At 39.5% G+C, this 23,898-nt stretch overlaps 1 protein-coding gene across 1 annotated transcript; it reads right to left on the reverse strand.

The window, feature by feature from the left end:
* Positions 1–107: 107 nt before the first annotated feature.
* Positions 108–21,801, reverse strand: ptprna (protein tyrosine phosphatase receptor type Na). The gene is made up of 24 exons (XM_061054238.1): positions 21,371–21,801; positions 18,190–18,240; positions 12,629–12,739; positions 11,942–12,071; positions 11,622–11,769; positions 11,176–11,371; positions 10,822–10,974; positions 10,606–10,731; positions 10,308–10,342; positions 9,945–10,222; positions 9,748–9,834; positions 9,549–9,628; positions 9,308–9,372; positions 7,834–8,043; positions 7,118–7,369; positions 6,841–6,988; positions 6,551–6,624; positions 5,902–5,979; positions 5,557–5,676; positions 4,212–4,378; positions 3,340–3,393; positions 3,137–3,201; positions 1,264–1,337; positions 108–1,104 (listed from the first exon to the last, which is right to left on the reverse strand). The coding sequence occupies exons 1-24, from the start codon at positions 21,444–21,446 to the stop codon at positions 1,033–1,035; spliced, it is 2,850 nt and encodes a 949-aa protein (XP_060910221.1). The 5' UTR covers positions 21,447–21,801; the 3' UTR covers positions 108–1,032.
* Positions 21,802–23,898: the final 2,097 nt, after the last annotated feature.

Genomic DNA, 23,898 nt, shown 5'->3' on the forward strand with positions numbered 1-23,898 from the left:
AACCTGTTTTGAATGTGCAATTTTAAAATTTTTCAATAAAAACAAAGTGCATAAATGCTGGATGATGGAATTGAAAAGATTGGTTTTGAAAACAAAAACGTGAGGCCTTTTCTTTTTCTTTGCTGCATCACATCACAAATTTATTCTGGTCAAGTCAAAAATACATTTTTATAGATATTTTCTTTCTGTCTGCTACATGAAATAATCATTTATTTACATAAATCACAAGGTCGTACACTGAGTAAGACAATAAAGGAACCAGAACATAATCACCCTTTGTGCAGAGACGGAGAGAGAGAGAGAGAGAGAGAGAGAGAGGTGTGTGGTCGATGTAAAGCATCCTTAAGAACCAGTGCTTGGAGCAAACAATCATGTTGTCGAGGCATGGACGATTAAAAAGTCTCCAGAAAATCAACAAACATCATACGGCAGCGTACAGAACTCTGGTAGACATGAAACATCACACGAGAGTTGATTTGAACCGTATTCGAAGGGATTTAGAATTATTTAAACATCAGTCCAAGAAAACAGCACAAACAGAAGAAAATAGCCAACACACTTTTGGAGTTGGGGTAAAATGATCTTGTATGCTGATTGGTCATTTAAGGTAGTCATGTCCAGTAACGAGGGTTGATGTAAGAAGACAAAGACTGAAGTGAATTTCATCCTGTCAGAATCGGGTGGAAATAAATGTGGAAATGTTATCTGTATTCACTTAGGCACAGTAAATTCAAATGTTAACTCTTCGTCGTTCAAGTGTGACCGCATCATTGTTGCGAAATAGGACGTGGATCAAATTTTTACAACAATGGCCGAAAAATGAAATGTGGCTTTTGTGTTAATATAAAGATCCATAAAGGTTTATCAAACCCCCAGAGAATGAGAAGCTGGTACAATACTGCATGCTGATAACAAGGGCAGTAACTGCTCCAGGTGTGATAGAGCAAATTTCTTATTTACAGTGATGGCCAGACGTACATGGCTGTATGGTACAGTGTGTGACCTCCGGAGTGTTTGTCTCTGTGCGTGTCCTCACTGTGGAAGGGCTTTCAAGATGGCGTTCACCTCCTCTGCTACTGCTGTCAGCGCAAACTCAAACTGGTCCTGATGAGGGAGAGAGATACGGAGAGAAGTACAAGAGAAATGTGTGAAGGATTGAATAGTGAGATTTTGATGGAAGTAGACCTTTGAAGTGCTTAAAATTACATATATATACACACACACACACACACACACACACACACACACAAAGATGTATGGTACCTTGGTGCGGACCAAGCCAGGTCTCTGGTCTCTGATGTGCTCCAGAGAGGCTGCGATGTCAATCTCCTTCACTCCTAAAAACAACAACAGGAACAGTAGGAGGGTCACTACAGCAGTTTGGGAGGTTTTACTGACACTGTTGTGCTTAAGCTGAGTAATACCTCCCATAAAAAACAGCAACATTTAAATCTGGTAATGAAGAAGACAATGTTAATTTGATAAGTTAAATATTAGCATTTCCATAAAAAGCTGAGGTAATAGTGTTTATTCAGATATTGTACCGAAAAGAAAATCTTTCTCAACATTAGTCTGGCAGAGAATGATTCAGTCAAAAGACAAGAACGCAGTATAGTTTGTTAAAGGGATACTTCACCCATTTGCATTAAGCTTTGTATCATTAGAATCCTGGTAGTATTTTTGAATGGTCGTGCATCCCGCCGTCATCTTCCCCTGAGATGGGAAATCTTTGTATCTGAAAAGGAGCTTCTAGTGACGCAAAATGGTGATTTTTGCGTCACTGGAAGCTGTTGTGGTTAGCGGGGTGAAACTACAACGCTAGTTCCTCATATTTTCGACCACTGAAGCTACAGACCAATCACAGATCAGTGGCTGGGAACTCACTCCCAGAATCGAAACTTAACGTCCGCCATATTGCTTGGAAGCTATGCTAACAGGCTCTATGGAGAAAGCTGATAATGGAGAAAAAATCTAAATATAGCGGCGAGAAGGCTGCTGCCGACAGGCCGGTCTTGTGTTTTGCCTGCTGCGGCCGCTGCCCGCTGGGGCCGCCGCTGACCGCTGCCCGCTGCTGACACTGCCGGCCGCTCGCCGGGACACAAGACCGGCCTGTCGGCAGCAACCATCTCGCGGCTGCCCAGGCTGGCTCTAGCTGGGGCGGACTGGTAGTGTCGGTGCTCTCACTGTTTGCCTTTGGACACAGACATAGAGTCTGTTTTCTGCCAGGAATTTCCAAGATCAATTCTGGAAGAAATTTCTGAATCTGTTGAGTAAATAGCCTCATGTGTTGAAGTAAATATGTCTGTAAATGTTTTTATTACTATATGTCTACTGCTATATTGTATATTTTGGAGAAACTGTATCGATCTAATTTCTCTCTGGGATTAATAAAGTATTTCTGATTTTGAACTAGAGGACCTTAGCGGGAGTGGCCTGCGGTGCTGTGCATTCTGGGATTTGGTGTCTTTCATCAACATGAGCCAAAAAGACACTTTCTGCCTTTTCTTGGCCAAGAAGACACCAACTTTAAAATTTATTTCACATTTCTACTACATATATGACCCAATGTCAATACAGATTCATGTTTCAACGGGTGAAGTATCCCTTTAATACAGTATAGTAGGGTGCAATTTAAAGAGACAGTAACCCTGTGTGATGTTTAACTAAATAGCAACACAAGGTCGTCCTGAGACTTCTCATTTCTGACTACTAAAACCACAGACATGTGACACAAGCTTGAAGACAATCCATTTAAAGTCAATGTTTAGATTCAAGAAATTCTTTGGTAATAAATGTTAGCATCGAAAAAAATCACACAAAATGAGTTTTATCCAATTTCATGAACATTTCATGAATGCTTCTATGTGAAATAAACCCCTGGAAAAGATACATCCAGTCATGCATACCTTGTGTGAACTAATGAATCAAATATCATCAAAGTAAAATCTAGTTGTGACTATACCCCCCTCTGCTGTCCACATAAGGTAGCACATGAAAGCACATAGGGCCATGACGCCTTTCATTGCAGTGTAAAAGTTGTGAGGCTTCTTAATGCTTCTAAGATCAAACTTTAAGCCCTTTTCTAAAAACCTTGTTTTTTTTCCCCCCCTGTTTATGTGTGTCCTAAATGACTCACCCTTGGCCATGCGGTTCAGCACCATGTCTATAAGGATGTACGTGCCAGTCCTGCTAGTGCCATCACTGTGGAGTGATGGAGAGAAAAAGAGAAACTGTCAATGCCTTTGTATTTCTGCTGAGTAGTTTATTTGTCAGTCTGCTTCTATATCTGCATTCTTCTTGTAAAAAGTCTGGTGTTCATCGTTTGTTTGTTTTTAATACCTGCAGTGAACGATAATCGGACAGGAGCGACCTCTGTAGCATTTATTCACCTTCCTGAAAAACAGGAACAAGGGACAGCAGAGACAGGGAGGAGAACAAAGAGCAGAGAAAATTCTCTATTATATAATATTTATTACAAACGTTGGGAGTCCCAGCTGAGATTGTTCACACATTACATTGTATAAACATTATTCTTTTCAGCGATCCAAACATTGATTAATGCATACAAACACATACTAATGTCTCTTATGCAGCATTGGGTACTCGTGGGTAAAATCAGAAGGAAGCAGATTGGACCAGGGAGGAGTACAAAATGATCAAAGACATTTAAATAACTGATGAAAACGGTCAGATTAGGAATGAAGTAGAGAATGAAAGGAATGGGAAAAATGAAATGAAATGCAAGGGGTTTGTGAAGGACGTTGAGACGAGATGTAAAACAGGAAAGGAAAGCTGAATAAGGAAGCCCCAGATTCACTGTCCCTCTTGCAGTAGCCAGTCACACCTGCCAATGCTCATTTTTGTGACTATGCAACTGGAGCCAGAGTACTAGCTGCAAACCACAAAAATGACACTGGGAGATGTTCAAATACAAACCTGTCAACCTGCACACTGGGAGAGAGGGAGAGAGAGAGAGAGAGCTCAGATGATGGAAGGAGTATGAAATGTCCCACAAGGAGGTTTTAATGGATAACACACAGTGCAGAATGTGAGGGAAGACAGAACACAGAAAATAAAAAAAGGATTGACCAGTGAGTCAGCCCCAACATTACACACACACATCGTCCTCAGCACCTGTGTGTTACGTCTGGTGTTGGCTAAAAATGACTGAATCTCACAGGATTAGTCGGTATAATTGCGTCATTTCATACCTGCGGAAGTCGAGCAGCGGTCGTGTGGAGGTGGGGATACCGTCAGCCGGCCAGCTCAGCAGGTGAAACTGCGTCAGAGTTCTGGTCTCCTGCGTCTGGATGTTCTTCAGGTAGAAGCTACGCACCAGGAAGTCCTTACACCAGATGTGCTCTGACACCAGGTTCACCTACAAAGATGTAAAAGACAGAATACAAGGGTAAAAATGACACATAATATATTTTCTATTCATTTCTTTGATGGAGTTTTTTTTTACAGATTCCTTATCCATATCACTACACTTATGAGCCTTTATAAATTCTAACTGCTAATAAATCCAATACTCTTCAGTTTAAATTATTAACCAATTCTAAAGTTGCTCCCTAACGCAAGCAATCACAGGCCTTCATTTTTTAACTGTCATCATAATCCTAATGTTCAGACTAGGTTATGTTTCTCTTTCTTTTAATATTTGACTTCTTTCATGTTGTTTTCTTTGAGTTTCTGACTTCCCTCTCCTTTCAGGTTCCCTCTGCTGCCCTCTTGTGTCCTCCACATGTTTCACTCTTCCTTTACTGTGTCAGCGTCTTGGTCCCAGCTGAAGCTCATCACTAATCAACCCAGCTGTCTTCACTTGTCTTGATTACCTCATGTGTATTTAGTTTTTGTGTTCCCTGCTGTTTGTCAGTACCTACAGTATTTAGTAAACTTTTGTTGAACTCTTAAAGGTTTTCTCGAGGGTCATGCTTTTTTTTAAGGTTTATTTCTGGACTTTTTATGCCTTTATTTTAAAGACAGGGCAGTGGATGGAGTCAGAAACCGTAGGGAGAGAGAGAGAGAGGGGAATGACAAGCGGGAAAGGAGCCACAGGTCAGATTTCGAACCCTCAAAAGGAGGAATATAGCCTCTGTACATGCGGTGCACGCTCAAGAGTTTTGTCCACCGTTCATGCTGAGTTTGACATTAATCTGATCACGGCAAATTACAAAAAAGAAATAACACATTCTAAAGCTGATCACCCCATGAACACTAATAAAAAAAAATAATGGTTAACATATTTTGTGACCCCAAGTCTCCTCCATAAAAAGAAAATACCCCCCCCCGCTATAAATATGTCTGTGTTAAAACCCCCTCATTCTGACACTTAAAGTCTGTAGTTTTGGGAGGTATCTGACTAAAACTGTTCAGAGATATAAAGAACTCTGTATTTATTGTCATATTCAACATATATATATATATATATATATTTTATTGTTTTGATGCAAGAAAGTTGTTCCCATTTTGCTGAATGTTTCCAGCAAGAACAGCATCATGAAACACACTGCTAAATATGAAATATAATATTTCACATTAGGACAGGAAATGAACCTCATAGATGTGGTAGAGTGAGGAGCCCTCGTCAGGCCAGTATCGCTCGCACTGTTTCTCTCCGTCTTCAACCAGAGCTGACATCATCACTATCACTGTGCAGCCGTTCTCCCACACCATCTGTAAGTGGAAGCAATACACTCCTTACATGAAAGCACACACATGCACTTAAGATTTTTTTACATACATGAATCTGTGACGAGTAACAGACAGAAGACAGAATCATACAGATGGACAGAATGGTCTAATGGCTTGCAGAGTTTTAATTTGTGGGTTGATCTACAAGATTCTGTGTAATATAGAAAAGGGGAACAATCAAAAAAAAAAAACAAGGCTTGGACCAACCTGCCAGAAATCAGCCACAGTGTGAGCCAACGGTCCCTGTGTGGCAATATAAGCCGGCTGGCGAGGGTCGTGATCGACCTAAAGGGTTAGAAGAGAAAGGAAGAGAGCAGAGATCAACACAATCTCAAACAGTAAGATGGTCGTAAATACATAAACAAATCCCAGAAGTGTTTATCTCTCGTTGGCTTCTTGAGCACTAAGTACTGGATTTTACAGGTCAGCCTTGAATCATGTTGAAGTGTTTGTATTCATAAACAAAGGAGAGGTTTAGAATAGGCTTTAGCACTGCTGACTTTTTCTTATCATATTGTAATGACGCTCTTTTGATAATTGTCAAATTTGGGGACATCTGTGGACAAAGCCGTACCACTATTCTCTTTGCAATTTTTGTCCTGTACATGCATAAGTTATGTTTTACAACGAAAAAATCCACGGCAGCGATTTCAGGCATTAAATATAACTACATAGAAAAAGTGAATCTTTATGCTGATGATCTTGTGTTATATTTTAGCCCATAAAATGACATCAATATTAATTTCAGTCTGTTTCATAGCCAGCTAAAACTCCTCACAGAAGCTTTAAAGGTGAAATCCCCTTTGTTACAAACCATTATTTATAAAATGTCTTTAATAGTGTGAAGAATCCTTACAATGATACTGGCGTTGATGTAGTCTTGTTTATTTGGGTTTAATTCAGACTTCATCTTCACACGAGTGTGATCATCTGTAGAAGAAACATGTATAAAAGATGAGTCGCTGAAAGAACATAAAACATCACAACACCTCCATGTTTTTCTCTTTAGTATAATGTGCAGAACAAGTTTTATATGTTTCAAGGTGCTTAGCGGGCATATGTTTATGCATTGTGCACTGATGACTGATTTGTTAATCCATCAATTTAAACATGTGATCAGACATAGTGATATATTTATGAACTCACAGGGGATGGATTCAGGGTGTCTGTTTTTGTCCATGTTAGTGGGGCTTTGAGCAGCAGCCACTGAGCAGGGGTCAGCCTGATAGGAGCACAAAGCCTCCCACTCCTTCTGCAGGCGGTCCTTATTACGCAGGTGATCCTCCATATAAGCCTGACGGAGAGATGACAAATAAAATGAAGGTGTTTAATATCTGCCAAACAAAGAAAAAATTACCATTTCTACTGTCTACTGCCATAAACTAATTTACTACATCAGGAAGTCCTTTGTGGCTTAACTCACCAGTATCATGTGACCCGTAGAGATGTCCATGTTAGACTGAGCGGGCTCTTCGCTCCAGGACGGGGTGGAGCTGTGGGTGGAGGACGGACTGTGCTGGGGACCATCACTGAACTGGGAGGAGACGCTGCTGACGCGAGACGTGTCAGTACCCCTTCGACCACCGGCACCCGCGGGTATGGCGGACCCTGCTACGCCTACACAGTCCTGACGGCAGAGTGAGGATTTGGATGCCATGTGCTGCCGACATAGCTCCTACGGAGGAATGGTAAAAATCGTAAAAAAGGTCAGAATTATGCCAAAGTATAATACTGATAGTGTAGTGTAAACAGTTACAGGATACATTTGTGTTAAAAAAAACTATACCATGAAGAATGTGCTTCATCTTTTATGTGGCTTTATCTAACTTTTCTCTTCTTCTTCTTCTTCTGTTGATTACTTTCTGATGATTGAATTGATCAGCTTTTCATTTAGCCCATATATAGGCATGCTATGCTGACAACATATAATTAAAATTTTAAATAAAAGAGTTGGAGCTGTACACATTTATCAGAATAAGAAAATGTGGATTTGAATATTCATTGCTCCTTTGTTATACATTATGTGATTGTACTTTCCATCCATCACAACATGAAGGAATCATTTTTTTAAATACCCAATTTGAGACAATAATTTTTTCTCAATTATTAAGTCTGTAGTTCTGCCTTATGTTGCTGTACCTGATAGTCAAAGTGTGTCTCCGCTCCTCCCTCTGGCCCCAGACCCAGCTTGCCATTGGCTACTTGCTGCGTGTAGTGCTTGAAACAAGCCACCGCCATGGCCAATACCAGCACACCTCCTACGACTGCCATGGAAACAAGGGTGATGACTGTCCCACTCGAGCCCTGGGAAACCCTGGTTACCTGAGGGAGACCCCGTGCATCCGTCCTCTGGGGAAAAATAGATCATCAAGAGTGGTGAAAAAGACACAGGCAGTGGAGAAGAAACACAAAGTCAACGGAATTTTATCTCTTTTAGAACAACACGTCCATTGCACTCACTTTTAAGAGTACTCAGGCTACCCTTACCATTGGGATATAAAGTAACTTGTTTAAACTTAACAATACATTATTGCCCATTTAACTGTATGTGACAGCAAGGTTTACACAGTGAGGGGTTGATGTTGAGCTGTAAAGACAGACCGTTAAGTCAAGATACAGTAGTGACATCCAAGAAGCCATTAAAACAGCAGGGGGTCTGTTAAGATCAGTGAACCTTGGTACAGTACACTAAGTCATTCCACCTCTACTTTATCTACTTTTCTGCCTTTTAAAACTGTTTACAGCACAGTAGGTTTTTTTTTCATTTTGAGCTGGTGTACAGTCCTGTGTTTCACTCTAAATAACCACACTCTAGTACACTCAAAATGTCACTTTACAGAAAACAATTGCAGCTCCACTTATAAAAAAAAAAGCCAGAATTGAGAGAATAAATATATATAAGATTATATAAGAGCTGCAAAAAAAACACATTTTTCTATGCATGTCAGTCTGTTTCACAACCAGCTAAAAACTCCTTACAGGAGCTTTAAATCAACTTTTCGTTGTTCGATCTCATGATGTTTCTTAAATCCATGTGTCTGTAACAGCATGTATATAACATATATAACATGTTTAAAGCAAAGAGAAATGGTTCTTGATATATTTTATGTAAGAGTCATTCCTTATTGATTCAAATAGCTAGTTTCTTCTAAGCTTTAGTGTGACTGTTTTTTTATTTTGACTTCCCAGTTTCATCTCAAGATATTCAACTCATGTTCTGCTTGGAGTTGTTTGTCTCAGTTTTGATCATATCCAAAGGTTTTTTTTTTCTCCAACTGATGTACATTTCTGACTTCATTATGCTAATAAAGTCATTATATACACACTGGGGATGCAGGTGATGATTATCAGGCTTTGAGTCAGAATGTTTGTGCGAACAGCGAATAATGAGGTTAATGACACATGTGACTGTTGCCATAGCACCTTGGATCTGGGGAGCCACAGCAGGGGAGGGAGAGGCAGAGGAGATAAAGCACCATAGCAACAAGTGAATACTGGGTGTTACTATGTGTAGCCTCACTGACTTGATCTGGCCGCTTTGGCCTGCAGGTGGTCTACTCTGCACATTATCACAACCATGAAAGTAATCACAGTATGGAAGTCAATCATTTACCTCTCCCACACCCGTCTGTACAATCTTCAGGCCTGTCTCAGACTCCAGAAAGTTCTTTTCAGATACTGTTGGGGTGAGAGAAAAAAACATTTTTGTTGAAATGCGACAACAAAGAAAAAGGAATATTGGTTAAAATATGTTTGGGTAAAAAAACACAAGAGTAACATCAGAGCTCATGCCCTCATGCTTCTGTTTATTTGTGGGTATAGGTTAAGTGTTGGTGTGTGGTTTTGAGTCTCACCGGCTTTAGCAGCCACCTCTGCAGCCGTCATGTTGTGCTCATTCTGGCGAATACGGAACGTCAGGGCAGGACCCACCACACTGGAAACACACAAACCACCGGGACATGCACACACATTGGAGCCTCCAAACTGAAAATGACCTAAATTTTGAAACAGTGAAATATACAGCTCTGACCAAACATAACATGTAGGTGTTACCTGATGTTGATGAAGCTGCTGGTTGTCAGGTGAATCTTATCAGCCAGGAGCTCCAACAGCTTCACTCCATCATACAAACTCAGAGGACTATAAAATAAAAAACATTAAATACACCTTGCAATCATGTATCTCATATTTGACACTCTTTTCTTGAAATTAAAATGACATTAAGTGATTATTTTGTTTGTTTCTCTGACCTTCTGTTTGTGACAATGTATCCATACTCCTCCTTGCCTCCCGTTCCCTCGACCCGTGGCGGCCCCTCCTCCTTCGAGCCCTGTCCAGATTCAACCGGAGCAGCTTGAGGGGGCTGGGAGGCAGAAGGGGGCAGGCTGGCACTTTTAGATGGAGATGTAGCAGGGACTGAGAGGGAGGAGGGGGCAGGAGGGGCTGCAGGAGGGGCGGCAGGGGGGTGAGGGACAAGGGCAGCCTTCTCTGGCTTATTGGAGACGCTGTCTGTTTTTAACATCTGCATCTACAGGGGAATGATAGGAGACATGTCAAACATTGTGTGAACAGAATATTAAACACTGACTTTCTGATAATGGATGCTGACATACCTCCTTCAGGGTGATGAGGTCTTTCTCAATTGGATCTGTTTTAAGCAAATATCAAAGAAAACAACAATGAAGCCCTAGATTTGTGTATCTACAAATAATTCAGACATAAATAAATATTATTATCATGAATTCTAAGATTTTAAATATTATCATCTTACAAAAACATAAACATGATTTTATAGTATAAAGATGCAAAAGGGGGCTCAAAGGTCTTCCATTTAAATTTGCATTTTGCAGTTAGTTTCCCCCTGACCTCATACTATGTAGTTTGGGTTTGTTTTAATAATAAATACATTACTTGTTTTTTCCTGGGCCTGCAGCAGCTGAAGAATGAGGGCTAGCTTGTAGAGCTGCTCTTGGCTGAGCTCTCTGGGGTCAACTCCATACCTCTGTAACACTCCTGACATCCTCTGGAGCAGGCCATCTAAATGCAGAATAGCAAAAGTGAGCACTATCTCTATTAAGTAAGCCACCATACACGTTTTTAAAGAGGTTCATATTTCCTATTCCTCACCATTGTTTTGAGACAGAGCACTGAAGTCCTGAGGAGCTTTTTTATTCTGCAGTGCTTGTTGTCTGCCAGCAGTATCAAGTCTCTCCTCCAGGGTGTAGTCTTCCTCATAGTCCACTGGTATCTCCAGATTCAATTCCTCATAATAAGGCAGACCTGCCAATAGCATAATAGATTATGATGCTTAAGAGAATTGTCTACTTATAATTGATGCAACTGTTTTCCTTCCACATCATTTTTGTAAATTGAGTAAGTTATGTTGTGTCTAGTCCTTTAGTAATTCAATAATCTTATACTGCCTGAATCCTGAATAGGTATTTTCCTGTGTGTTGTTTACTTTAAAAAAATCCCATTTACCCGCAGGAGCCATGGAGGCAGCACCTCTGTGTCGATAAGACGGCTGTGGAGATGCCATGTAGAGCGACAGGGCTTCCTGTAGCAGCTGCCTGTCACGTTCTCGCTCTCTCTGTTTGGCCTGAGACCTTGAAGAGGGGCGGGCATAACTGCCTCCTGCTCCAATGAGTGATCTCTCTACTTCATCTTGGTATCTATGCTGGAATCAGGAGAGATATCACGCCCATCTTAGATTTCAAGATCATTTTTTTATATATCAATTTTTATTAAAAAATAAAATAAAATTGCAGACTAATGATGTATTTGCCAATTTTGTAATGATAACATACAAATTAGTTTTATTCCAGATGTGAGGTAAAATACTTAAATGAGTTGGGAGTTCACCTACTATTGGTCAAGAATGGTGTGTGTGTGTGTGTGTGTGTGTGTGTGTGTGTGTGTATGTGTACCTGGTGGTATGTGTATGGGTCCATAGAGGCTGTCTGCATGCGTAGTGGGGCCTGAGGAGGCTCGACAATCATATAGTCAAGATAATTGCCACTAGGAGCTGTGGACCCTGACTTAGAGCTGTGGTGTTGAGGGATATGCTGTTTGGACCTGGCAACCCGGAGAGAAACAAAAGAGTGTTAGTGTGGAGGCAGCGAGAAAGGTAAAGGATCACAGCACTCTGAACGGTGACTCAAGGGGACCTGAATGGATGGATCTGATTCCCTCTTCTGACTCATTTGTTTTGTGTAAGATGTCATCACTGTAACTGAGGAGTACTTACTGAGAGGGATGAGAGGAGGAGGAGGAGGAGGAGGAGGAGGGGTTTGGCTTAATGGTTTGGGTGGTATGTGGAACTCTCCTCAGCTCCTTTGATAAGATATACTGGGTGATGTCATCTTGCCAGGAAAGACCTACAAACACACACACACACACACACACACACACACACACACACACACACACACACACACACACACACACACACACACACACACACACACACACACACACACACACATCAGGTAATTTAGACGGCCACAGAAGGTGGGAGTGAGAGTGTAGTACTGAGGTGTCTCTCTCTACTTTCCTCTATGGTACTGGGAGGGCATTGGCTGTGCGGCACACAGCACTTGCTACTTAAATTTGTTAAGGATATAAACTGACATCTGTGTTTTGGTCCTCTAAGACGGACGCAAATTTGAGTGGAACAAACAATTTTCAGTGACAATGTTTGGCATGATGTTAACAAATTATGACCAAATAAACTGCACTTTTACTTAAAATTTTTAAAACTTTTTTTAAGCTGAAGAATGTCAGCATGTTAGCAATCAATTTCTCATTTGCTAGCATATTAGCTAAATCTTAGCACGTTTGCTAAGTCATTTTGAGCACTAGTTTTAGCATTACACACATTAGCATTAAGCTTTGAATGCTGTTGATGATCGTTATTCGTTATGTATTTACTCACCTTGGAGCATGAGCTGTTTGAGGACTTCCTGCATCCTCTTCAGGACAGGAACTGACACCTGGTACTGGATCTGCTCCTGCTTTGAGCTACGACACTGACCAAACAGCCCGTCTGGAATAAACCCAAAGATACAAAACGTTTATAACTTTTAACATATTTTATCTTATATTGGCTGGATAGTCTCTTACGGACAATACCAAACATTTTTACATGGAATAATGGGAAAGGCATAAGTCAGTGTAAACGATTAATTACATAAAGGCTTGATTCCATTTAGCTGCTTCTGTGTCTCCTACCAGGGTCTTGGTATTGTGCATGGTGTCTCTATCATGAAGTTAAGGCTAACTGGGACACTCAGTTTTAATACAGCTTTTCTTAGTGCTGTTTAGTAATATTTCTTATTTCTGTGACAAGTCAAAGTGAGAAAAAAAAAAAATGTATCAATAGACGATTTCTTATCTTCTTTCTAAAGAAAATTTAACAGATATTTCATTGAAGCTGTTCTTGAGGTACAGTGCAGTGCTTTGTGTTGGCTATAATTCACATGTTAGCCCACGCCACAGCAGTGAGTCACAGTTTTGAAGTTCAGCCCACACTCTTTGACTGCTTGTCAAATCCCTTTTGATAAGGTTCTGCCACCGTTACTAAGTGTGCTTTACTCAAAGTTCATTTGAAGTTGTTGAGAACTTGCAGGCAGCCTCAGGGCCAATCAAAACATAATAGAGTTTAATCAATAGAATTTTTAAGAAACCCGTTTTCATTATCTGCAGTACATGGATAAAAAAAAGTACTAACTCTAGACATTGTGTCAACCTCAGCCTACACAATTTCATGCATCAACTCATCTACCAGAAACAAGCTGATGCATCACTTTAAGCTTCACAGAGTGAGTGTTCGCTGTGTGCCTGTATAACTGCATAAAGGTATGCAAGTATTCATCCCTTCAAAATTTATCAAGAGAATCAAGGCAAGAAAAGAGGCCAGTGCACCAAAAAGGGGATTAAACAAGAGCTCAAATTACTCCCTTTTTTTCACAGCACTTTCATAGTGGATGATCAATAAGAGAGATATTTAAGTAAAAGACTGTCAGACGTCTATGTGTTTGGAATAAGGATAAAGCAGGGCGGACTGTGCACTATTCAGCGCACTGATGAGTCATCACTGTCTTTCACTACACCAGATAAAACTGGTGAAACTGTGCATGGTTATACTGAACAGATTAGAGAGGATTAGAGTGTTTGTGCAGCCAGGACGCAGTGACAGTGATTTATTTAACCACTCAATGTATTGAACACTGAAAAGAAATAGATTGTTTGGCTTTATTTATTTTTTGCAGTAACTACTTCTTATACGTGCCTAGTGATATTGTTCAATTTGATCTACTGTATAGTCTGGTATTACATAAAAAAGAAAGCTACAATTCAAAACGTGAGCATCTCTCATTCCCTTAAAACTCAGAAAAGACAGAAAAATTCCATATTTTCCATCCTAGACGGAGAATCCCAAAATCTAATTTCCAATCATCAATGCCAATAATTTGATACTCCACCTGTTATTGTATCCTGGCTATTGACTGCACTATAGTAGAGAAGACATACAGTTATTCCTGGTGGAGAACTGACTGATGACAGAGATAATAGGGACATGGAGGAATGGAGGAGGAATGGAAGATGAATGGAGAGGATGCAGCAAACTGCTTGGCTTGATTGGATTGGGACTATTTCTGGAGCTTGGGTTATTTCTGTGGGTATCTTTTTGTACAGGAGATATATTGCCATATATCCCCTGTACAAATCAGATCTATTCAATTTGAAAGAAAGGTAATGTTTGGCTTAAATGATAGGATTTAAAAACACTCCAGTTTAATAAATATAAGTCAGATGAACTGTGATACAGTATAAAGCACTACCATTATGTTCTGCACTACAGTATAGGTAGAATTTGTGTGGATATGTAGGTGTAGTCAAATTTAAAATAAAATAAAATACAAATAAATGGTAAATGTTTTCTCAATCCTCAAGTTTTAACAGCGAAGGAAAGAGATGTTGTAGAGTTTATAACACATCATGGTCCGGATGAATACTCGATTCTGATTGGCTGCAGGGTGTCAGTGAATTTTCTCAAAACTCAAAACCTATGAAGTAGTTTTAATAAAAGTGTCTCTCCACTGTTTTAAATCAATTGTTGTGCAACAAGTTGTCTCTAAAATGATTAAGCATAGCAAAATGGATGCATTACAGTACAATTAGATTAGTCAAACCCTCAGGCATTACAACAGTTACAGAGTTATGGCTTGGTAAAAACTTGACATTTTGAATTGGTCTTTCAATCTTTTTGACAGTTGCCCTTCAAAGGTGTGGTGTGCTCCACATTCAAAAGTTGCTGACAACTGACTCCTCCTTTAGTAATCCCTGACACAACGCTTCAAGTTACATAAGGTCAAGTTTTTCTTTGTTGTCTTTTATTTTAGTATTTTGTCATTTCCTGTTTTACTTTGTAATTACCCTTGGCTGTATCGGAATTGCCAAGTACCTACTCAGTCTGTCAGTAGGCAGTACCTACTATCCATGCTGTATACTGTTAGTACCTACTATTCAGTAGGCGCGCACAGTAGGCAGATATTTGTTGCATTCACCCGTTTTTTTTTTTCTTTTTTTTTCTTTTTTTTTCAGCTTTATTCAAGAAGAGTAATGCGCATATACAGTCATGTAAACAAAAAACAATATCACAATGTAAATCAAGTAAAAGATTAAATAACTAAATAACATACAGTACATAAAGGAAAGAACAAATGAAAGACAGTAAGATACGGAATATATAGTAAAATAACCAAATAAAGACGCATTTAAATAGTGAAATCATTATTTAAACAGAGGGAGAAAGGTTTTATAATAATGCAGATATTTGTTATATTTTCTGTTGTTAATTTAAAGTAGTGATTTCAGTCGGGACTTTAACTCTAGATTAAAATTTGATTCAATTAATCCATGCTTGTTTGTTTTGATTTGGAGGCGCACGTGACGTGACGATTTGCATTTAATTTCGCACAGCATTGTGGGTGGTAAAATACAATTAATTTCCTGAAAGCACGCATCCGATCCATACTGCATGAAACCAGGAAGTTAGTATCCATACTGAAATGTTCAGTATACTGAGGTGGACCCAAAAAATGCATACTGAATGACCACGAAAGTTCAGTATACTGAAACTCCATACTGAATAGTATGTACTGCCTACTGAACTGTGGATATTCAGAAAGGGCCCTTGTCTCTGTCTTTCAGATCCTGTTCTCTGTGTTTTCCCACCTTGTGCTCACACACCCTGATAGTGCTCACCTGTGTCTCGTTACCCCTGTGTCTGACTGTCTGTGTATTTAATACCCGTATGTCCTACGTTCCCTTATGTCGCCTTGGTCCAGCCTTTTCTACTCGTGAGTTTTCTGGTGTTTTATGACCATTAACTGCTTCTAATTTTTGCCTTTTGCCTGCCCATTTTGGATTTGCCTGCACCACTGACTGCTTACCTGTGTACCAACCTTGTTAAAGGTAGAACCTCAAGGAGCAGCTAGTGGACAAGTTCAGGGTGCTACACCTGCACAGAGAGACCTTACTCTGCTTAACAGATGCATCTCACTCAAAAGACACTCTACAGGCTCTTCAACAAAATCAACAAAAGCATCAACAGGGTCCTTGCATTTTTATTATAATGTGTTCTAGAAATATGTTCCACAGAAACGGAAGCTAGAAAGCACCACAAATTCACAAAACAACAAAAACTCTTCTGTTTCTGGGTGGGCTGAAAACAGGGAAAACTTCTAATCTACCTGGAACACAACCAAAGCAATAATAGCCGGCAACACAGCATGTCCCAAACAAATACAACAAATGCTGAGGGCACTGAAAAGAAGAGGTGCATTCCATACAGCACAGCAAAACACATCAGATGCAATCAATCTTGTGTATCACTGGTGGCAGCCTGCAGAAGGAAAAGAACTGAAACTACACGAGAGCTTAAAGTCTCTGGTGTTTGCTGCAGGGAGAGAAGGATGTGCTGTGCAGAGAGCTGACATTATATTAGACATCAAAGGGTGATTGTGTGCCTGATGGGAAACATTACACAAGCTTATGGAATAAGCTGGAATCACTGTCATCAGTGTGTTAGAGGCATAAAATACATTAGAATACTTCTTCTGAACTGATTCTGGTTATTTCCTGTAAATGATTTTTAAAGATTCATAGTTGCTCTTTCTTTTATCTTTTTTTAAATTAAGCTGGGAGGTTTATTCCTTCAGTTTTTATGACCAATATCTATCTAAACAGAAAAAAAACATGATTTCTATGGTCCATTTAATTCACAGCAAGCTTCAGGAAAGTTTAAGCAGTAAAGTAGCAGGATTAATAACAGTTATAATATCAAGCATCAATAATAAAGTCATATGTCTTCAATTTATCATGCCTGCATTTTCCGTCAGACTGATAACCATTTCTGCTGTTTTCATGTATTTATGTATTGCATAAAGCAAGTATGTTAGAATTCAAATATTTCATAATATCATTAATGCCCATGATGTCAAATGTGAAATCAAAGAAATTAAAATGTGTGCTTGCAGATAGATAATGGTTACGCATTGCACAGACACAATACTGAACATAGAAGGAATCATTTAGAAATCAGAATCAGAAATACTTCATTAATCCCAGGGGGAAATTCGTTTAGTTAATTAGACTCAAAACAGTCTGAATTGTTGATTGTACTTTTTCTCCGAGTGGCCTCAAACACCTCTGAATCCTGCTCATGTAAACTCAACAGTGGGGCTGCTTGTCTTTTTGTGGAACATCTATGAGTGTGTGTAAAAAAACTGCCGCAGTTTTTTTTCTTCTCCCACAAGCTGCAAATTAGGTCAATTAGTATTTGTTAATGACTGAGAAGAGTAACACATTTTTTAATAGCTCAGTTTTCATTGAAGAGGCATGTTCAAAGAGCGAAAAAGGCTCATTTCCACCAATCAGACTTGAAAGCAAACATTTGCCTCCCGCGCTTCAACCTCAGACCCTGAGATGTGCATAAATACAGCCCTCTGTGTTTGCAAGCACGCTCATCCATTCTGTATGCCGTCCAATGGCTGCGTGCGTGCGTAAGTGCAATTTCCACAGACAAGTGCGTAAGTGTGTGTCAGTGACTCATCGCTGTATTAGCACAACAACTGTGGGGGTGTCGACCTCACAGTGATGTCAGTGTTACCATGGAGACTGTGGAGCGGGGGAGGGGCTTAGAATATGACGTGGAAAACTGAGAGGGGCAGGTGACAGGAGAGGCAGACGGTGGGGGGAAATCTTTGACGTGTGTTTCTATATATTTAGAGACGGTATTTGTGTCAGCATCTTTGTGTGTGTGTGTGTGTGTGTATGTGTGTTTTTACAGCTGCAGGGGAAACTATTCAATGTGCCGCAGAGGTAACACAGGATTAAAAAGAGCAGTGTGCCTTAAAAGTTTATGAGCAGAGACATTATGTGTGTGTGTGTTTTATGTGTAAACACAGTACCAGTGGTGGCTTTACTTACCATCTGAGCAGAACTGATCCCTCGTGCACAGCTTCCTCTCAAACAGGCAACCTGTGGTAAAAAAAAAAAACACACAAGGCCGACAGGTACTCAGAGAAAAATATTTCACAGTTCTTTCCATGGCAACCACTACTGTAATTCACATTTGAAGAGGTAGAAATGTGAGCAGAACAAAGTGAGTCTAACCCTGGATTACTCATTGTAAATCGGCTTCAAATGCAGTGAACAGTGGTTACCAAAAACATACAAGTCTTTTATATTTAAATGCAGCCGTTGTCAAAGCCATACCTTCACAATAATAATCATAATTACAAGACTTTAATATAACCGCTCTTGGACATTTTCACAGCCCCCTTAAAGTATCGTTAATCATCAGCATCAAACCATCAACTCCTGAAAGCATTGAAACACTAACTATTTGATTTAATTCCAACATACATTAAAGGTTGAACAGGCTTTTAGTGGTTTTACAGATCTATCTATTAATCAAGATTTAAGCCATTTAAAATGATGGCCATATTCTTTGGCATGTGAAATTTGAAGTTATTGGAGGGTAGGCATTATTTGAGGGCATCAACAATATGCTCGCTTATTATGTAGTAAAACAAATGCAGTTTTGTCATGTGTATTTTATTTTCTTAATATTTCATTCTCAGCTGTTCCACTTGTTCCTAGTCTTCCCGTAGGAAAGTGTTGTGATGTATAGCTGTAGGTGGGAAGTGACAAGGTGTGGCAGGCAATAGACAGTAACCTAACAAGGGGAGAATATCGCAGGGATCATTCTTTCATTCTTTTTCTCTCTAGCCAGCTTTTGTTGCACTTTATTTAAAATAATCATTTTGTGAATGTGTGTTAGGAAGAAATCAAATCACAGATAAAAAAATGGAGAAACAGGTGAGCTGAAGGCAGAGTGATTTCCTGAACAGAAACCTTGCGAGAAGATTGACAACGATTTTCTTTTCCTTAAATTGAAGTGACGCAGTCTCTAGCCGCAGTTTGAGTGACTCACCTTTATGAAACACAAATATATTTCACACTTGATGTTGATCTCTAAAACTTCGAAACTTGGGGGTGTATTTTTAGGAGAGGTAATCACTTTACTTTACATTTTAATTCACGTGAAATATTTTGTTTTTACAAAAATATATTCTATTCTATTCTAAATATCAAACAGCATGCCCATCCAAATAGTTGAGTCCTGGGTTGCTGGACAAAATAGAAATCCAAAGACAAAGGAAGATGTCAGACATAGAGCCTCAAACGTTACATGTGGTGATAATTCCTATTAAATGTTAACTGGAGCAGCTTCTAGTGTGCAGACTTTGTCTTTCTCTGTCTTTAAATGTTTTGTTTTTACCAAATCTATGTCTGAATCTTACACATATTGATGCCTTTAAAGATATAGAGTGTTTAAGGGTCACTCTGCTTAAATCTGCCTCACATGGAGCAAAACCTCAAGCAAAAAAAACACAAAGGATATTATTACATTTGGACCCAGCCAAGCAGTTATCTGTTTAGTTGTAGCACACAGGGGTTTGCAGAGGCACTGACATTCACATTATCTGACAGGACACTGTGTGTGTACCGGGAAATGTCAATCCTAGTCATCAAACACTGACTGGTTTCCCAGGGAAAAAAATCTGACATTTGGATGGATGAGAGCTCAGATACTATATGGATGATTGTGTGAAAGAAGAGAGATGGAAGCAAAGAGACGTTAATGGATGACTAGACAAAGGGAAGCGTCAGTGGTTACTGGTTTCTCTCCATGGTGCTGAACTGTCCACATTTGCAGAATCCCACCAAACTGAGCACACCATTATCATTATGAGAGCATTTAATAATGCTTGTTTTATTGATGTTTGAATTCTAATGGAAAACTGTGAATACAAGTATTTTATCAGCATCTTGTGTTCACTGTTACTTGTTTTGTGTTTGGATGTTTTTGAGTGTATTTTAGTTTTTACAATTTAAAAAAAATGTCATTCACAAAGTCAATTATTATGCATTGCATTTTAATGATAGTTCTTAAAAAAGGACAAAAATGATAATCAAATGACATAATTTATTCAGGGTGGAGGGGGAAATGGTGGGGCTGGGAACTATTCTGTTTGAACAAAACCCAGCTCACTTGTGTTTGTCAGGGAAAACCAGAAGCAGACAAAAACATCTCTCCTTTCTCAATCTCAGTCTGAATTACTCCCTGAATGCACTCTCTACTTCACACATCTCCACCTTAACATGCCAGACTAATATAAGTATAGATAGTCTGCAAAGATCAAACTTGCGGGAAAAAAATTGTAGAAGCCATCTTGGGGTGGGAGTCTGAAAGGATGGAGGGAGTAACAATACACTTGTTGATTCTCTGTATTGATTTCTAATTACACAGGCTCAATGCATCAATCTACAACAAGAAAAGTCATTTGATTTTACTGTCTTTTGTTCAAGTCAGTACAAAATAGTCGAGCAGAAACAGCTGCTGCTGCCATTTTCAATACTACTAAAGAAAACTGTAAATGTCCCTGCCAGCTCAACTGCTGATGCAAGCTGCACTCTGCCGACACATCAGTAAACACACTTTTAAAATAGATGGGTTTTTTTTAATGAGCTTGTAATGTATTTATTTTTAAATTCCAATAAACATGATTACAGTGAATGGTGTTTCTGATTAGACCTTTTTTTATTAATCAACTGGAATCAATCTTCAATGTTTGATATCATTTACATGGAGTTACAGAGGACTTTAACCCTTTATTAAATGCTCCAAATATTCTTCTGTTGTCTTTTTTTATGCTCTGTTAAGAAAAATACAAAAATTGGCTACTCTGGTTTTTTATTTGCCTTGTCACTTTGCAACATTTTTCAACCCCCATCTCTTCTCCGCCTCATTTCATCTGTCTCTTTTATTTTCCCATCTCTCTAATTTACATTATTTAGAAACATTTTTTTTTTAAGAATGGCATGCAAAGTGATATAAAGATGTAGATTACACTCAGTGTGGACATTTTTACAGCACTCTGATAGCGATGCACCCATGGATAAAGTATCCAGATGGGATGTGAAGTCATTAGTTAGAAACATCATGTACCTCAGGGAACATCAAGCATACAGAAATATAGCATGACTTCTGGTAAGGACCGTGCCATCATCAGTCTCATCGTCATCATCATCATCATCTTACCGTATTTCTCTGACATCCCTGGCTGGCACAGCACGGTTACAAGAAGCAGGACTCTCCATGGTTTCAGGTGGATCATGATCCCAGCGGCGGAGGAGATGCAGGGAGACGGATGCTTAGCTTTGGAGTCCCTTTTTTTCTGCTCTTTTAAATCCCCATAGTGTTGTTAAAACGAGCCTTGAGTCTTATGTCTGCAGCTCACATTGCACCAAAAAACAGCCAATGTGACGGATAATTCGCGATAAATGGTTAGAAAAAACAAAACAAATTCCTCATTCACTGAGTAGTCTACAGGCGGGGCGAGGGGATGGAAAGAAGAAGAGGAGGAGGAGGATCTGGCTGTGAACACGCAGCGTAGTATCGACCCACGACAGCAGATCTGCAGGAAATAACGCACAAGTCGATCATTGTGGAGAAACAGGGAGTATGGATTATTCGACCTGCTGTGACGTCATCGCAGCTTTCAACCGCAAACGTCATACATTTATTATTCATTAAGGTGCGGGCACAAAACAACGTGACGGGTGCAACGGTTCTGTTCCACCGTGCAGCTTGCAGGTGTGCACTAGTGCACACAGGTATTTAGGCTTTATCCAAATATCAACTAGTAACACGTGTGAAGGCTGCCGAAAATCTTAAGAAGTTGATCTAAATGTAGTTTCATCATTTGATAAGGCTGAAAACTGAGTAGACTATAAGTGTTAAGCTTTTTTTTTTCTTAAATCAGATTAATGGAGTAAAGGAAGAGAGGAAAGGAAGGAAGGAAGGAAGGAAGGAGCAAACATGACAGCAACACATGTTATCTCACTGGGCTATATGCCTGTAGGCCCCAAAGCAATGGAGCAGTGTCTTAAATTCACCCAGGTAAGACCACCAGAACAAACATTATAATTATCACGTAAGATAGGCTACATCGTTTTATTGTTTTCTTACAGTATGTAGTCTTTTAAAGGTAAAGTGCTGAAATAGTTATCCTAATTGTCCTTTCTGACTGGAGCATCACTCAAGAAGGCACAGATACAAAGCACGGTGTGTCACAGGAGCTGTACTCTAGCTCCCTCTTGTGTCTCTGAACTGCTAATGCCTTAGTTTGAACAAGGACTTGTTTTCTCTGAAATATGGGTTAGAATAAAATAAAGATTTTTTTTTGCTAGTTTTGAATGAGTTGGGTGCTTTTGTTGATTTTATGCAGTCTACATCCAAAGCCTTATTTCATTTCATTTAATTTCATGTATTTATTTCAAACATTTTAGATATTACAAATGAAATCTACAGACAAGCAAAGCAAATAACAATGAGGGCATACGTTCTGTAATGTCTCGATTATTTTTTTTTAAACTAGTCTATGTTAAAAAAGGGTGTAGGATGACATCAAAGACTCTTATCTAGTGTTTTCCTTTTTTTCTTTAAAGCTTTATTAATCCAAGGCCTAAGCTTTCACAATGAAATCAAAGAAAACAGTTAACTAGCTAAGAAACAGAAAGCAACCACAAATGGAATATAGCCTATAACACACATCAATTGGTAGACGGTACAGACATCTGATTCTTCAATTCTATATCTATTTGATTACTTTGAAAGGTAACTAAGTAACCTAGCAATGATACAGTCCAGTGGCCTTTAGTTTGAATTATGAATCACATGGTTTGACTTGAGTACTATTTCAGGCACATTGTGTTGTCACCGGCTTTTGATATCACATCTCCCATAAGATGGACCTAAAATAGATCTGGAACAAATCTCCGTGTGGAGGCCCATAAAATTGTTCTGGGATCAATGTTACACAGTTGCATGCAATCACCAATATGCACAAGAAACACACACTCACTCACACACACACACACACACACACACACACACACACACACACACACACACACACACACACACACACACACACAGTCTATGTATATCTCTCTCTCTCTCTCTCTCTCCCCCCTTTCTTCCTCTCTCCATTACTGCCTTCATCCATTTGTCCTCGTGTGTCACTCATACGTGACAGCTGAGCACATTGGCATGTGTGTATGCATGTTTGGTTGGTTGCTTGGCAACCTGCATCCAGTGTTTATGAAGGATACAACTAGCTGAACAGCCTTCACCTATGCACACATTTAAGGTCATATTAACGTATCACAGGATTGTCACTTTCTTTTCTCTAACTTTGCCGATAATACTGTTCCTATTATCACACTGTGCAGCTGCCGGATCCATCTGACTTGTGTTTATATCTAACCAGTCACTGTTTTACTTAAATGTTGATTTATCTTCACACAGATTCAGAGTTACCTCTGGAGAGTTGTCATTATAATAAAGACACAGACTCTGATTCATTATGTCCTTGTAGTTTTAAAAAGGATCCTCAAACTATTTCCCATAATGCCATTCTCCAATCATGTCATCCACACTGCTTGGCTCCGAACAGCACCCGCATTCCACTGGCCCAAGACCTCCCCACCCTACCCTTAAAATACTGCACCTTTGGGAAGTGTTGACTAAGTTAACTATTTTCTGTGACCTACAATCACAGTGTT

The sequence above is a fragment of the Labrus mixtus genome, chromosome 13, assembly GCF_963584025.1.
Source record: "Labrus mixtus chromosome 13, fLabMix1.1, whole genome shotgun sequence".
NCBI classification, from domain to species: domain Eukaryota; kingdom Metazoa; phylum Chordata; class Actinopteri; order Labriformes; family Labridae; genus Labrus; species Labrus mixtus.

Coding starts and splice junctions, on each gene's coding strand:
- ptprna (XM_061054238.1), bottom strand. CDS start 21,446: ATGATCCACCTGAAACCATGGAGAGTCCTGCTTCTTGTAACCGTGCTG. Junction 9,629..9,747: donor AGCAGCTTCATCAACATCAG/GTAACACCTACA, acceptor GTGTGTTTCCAG/TGTGGTGGGTCCTGCCCTGA. Junction 3,394..4,211: donor CCGCTGCTCGACTTCCGCAG/GTATGAAATGAC, acceptor CCTGTTTTTCAG/GAAGGTGAATAAATGCTACA.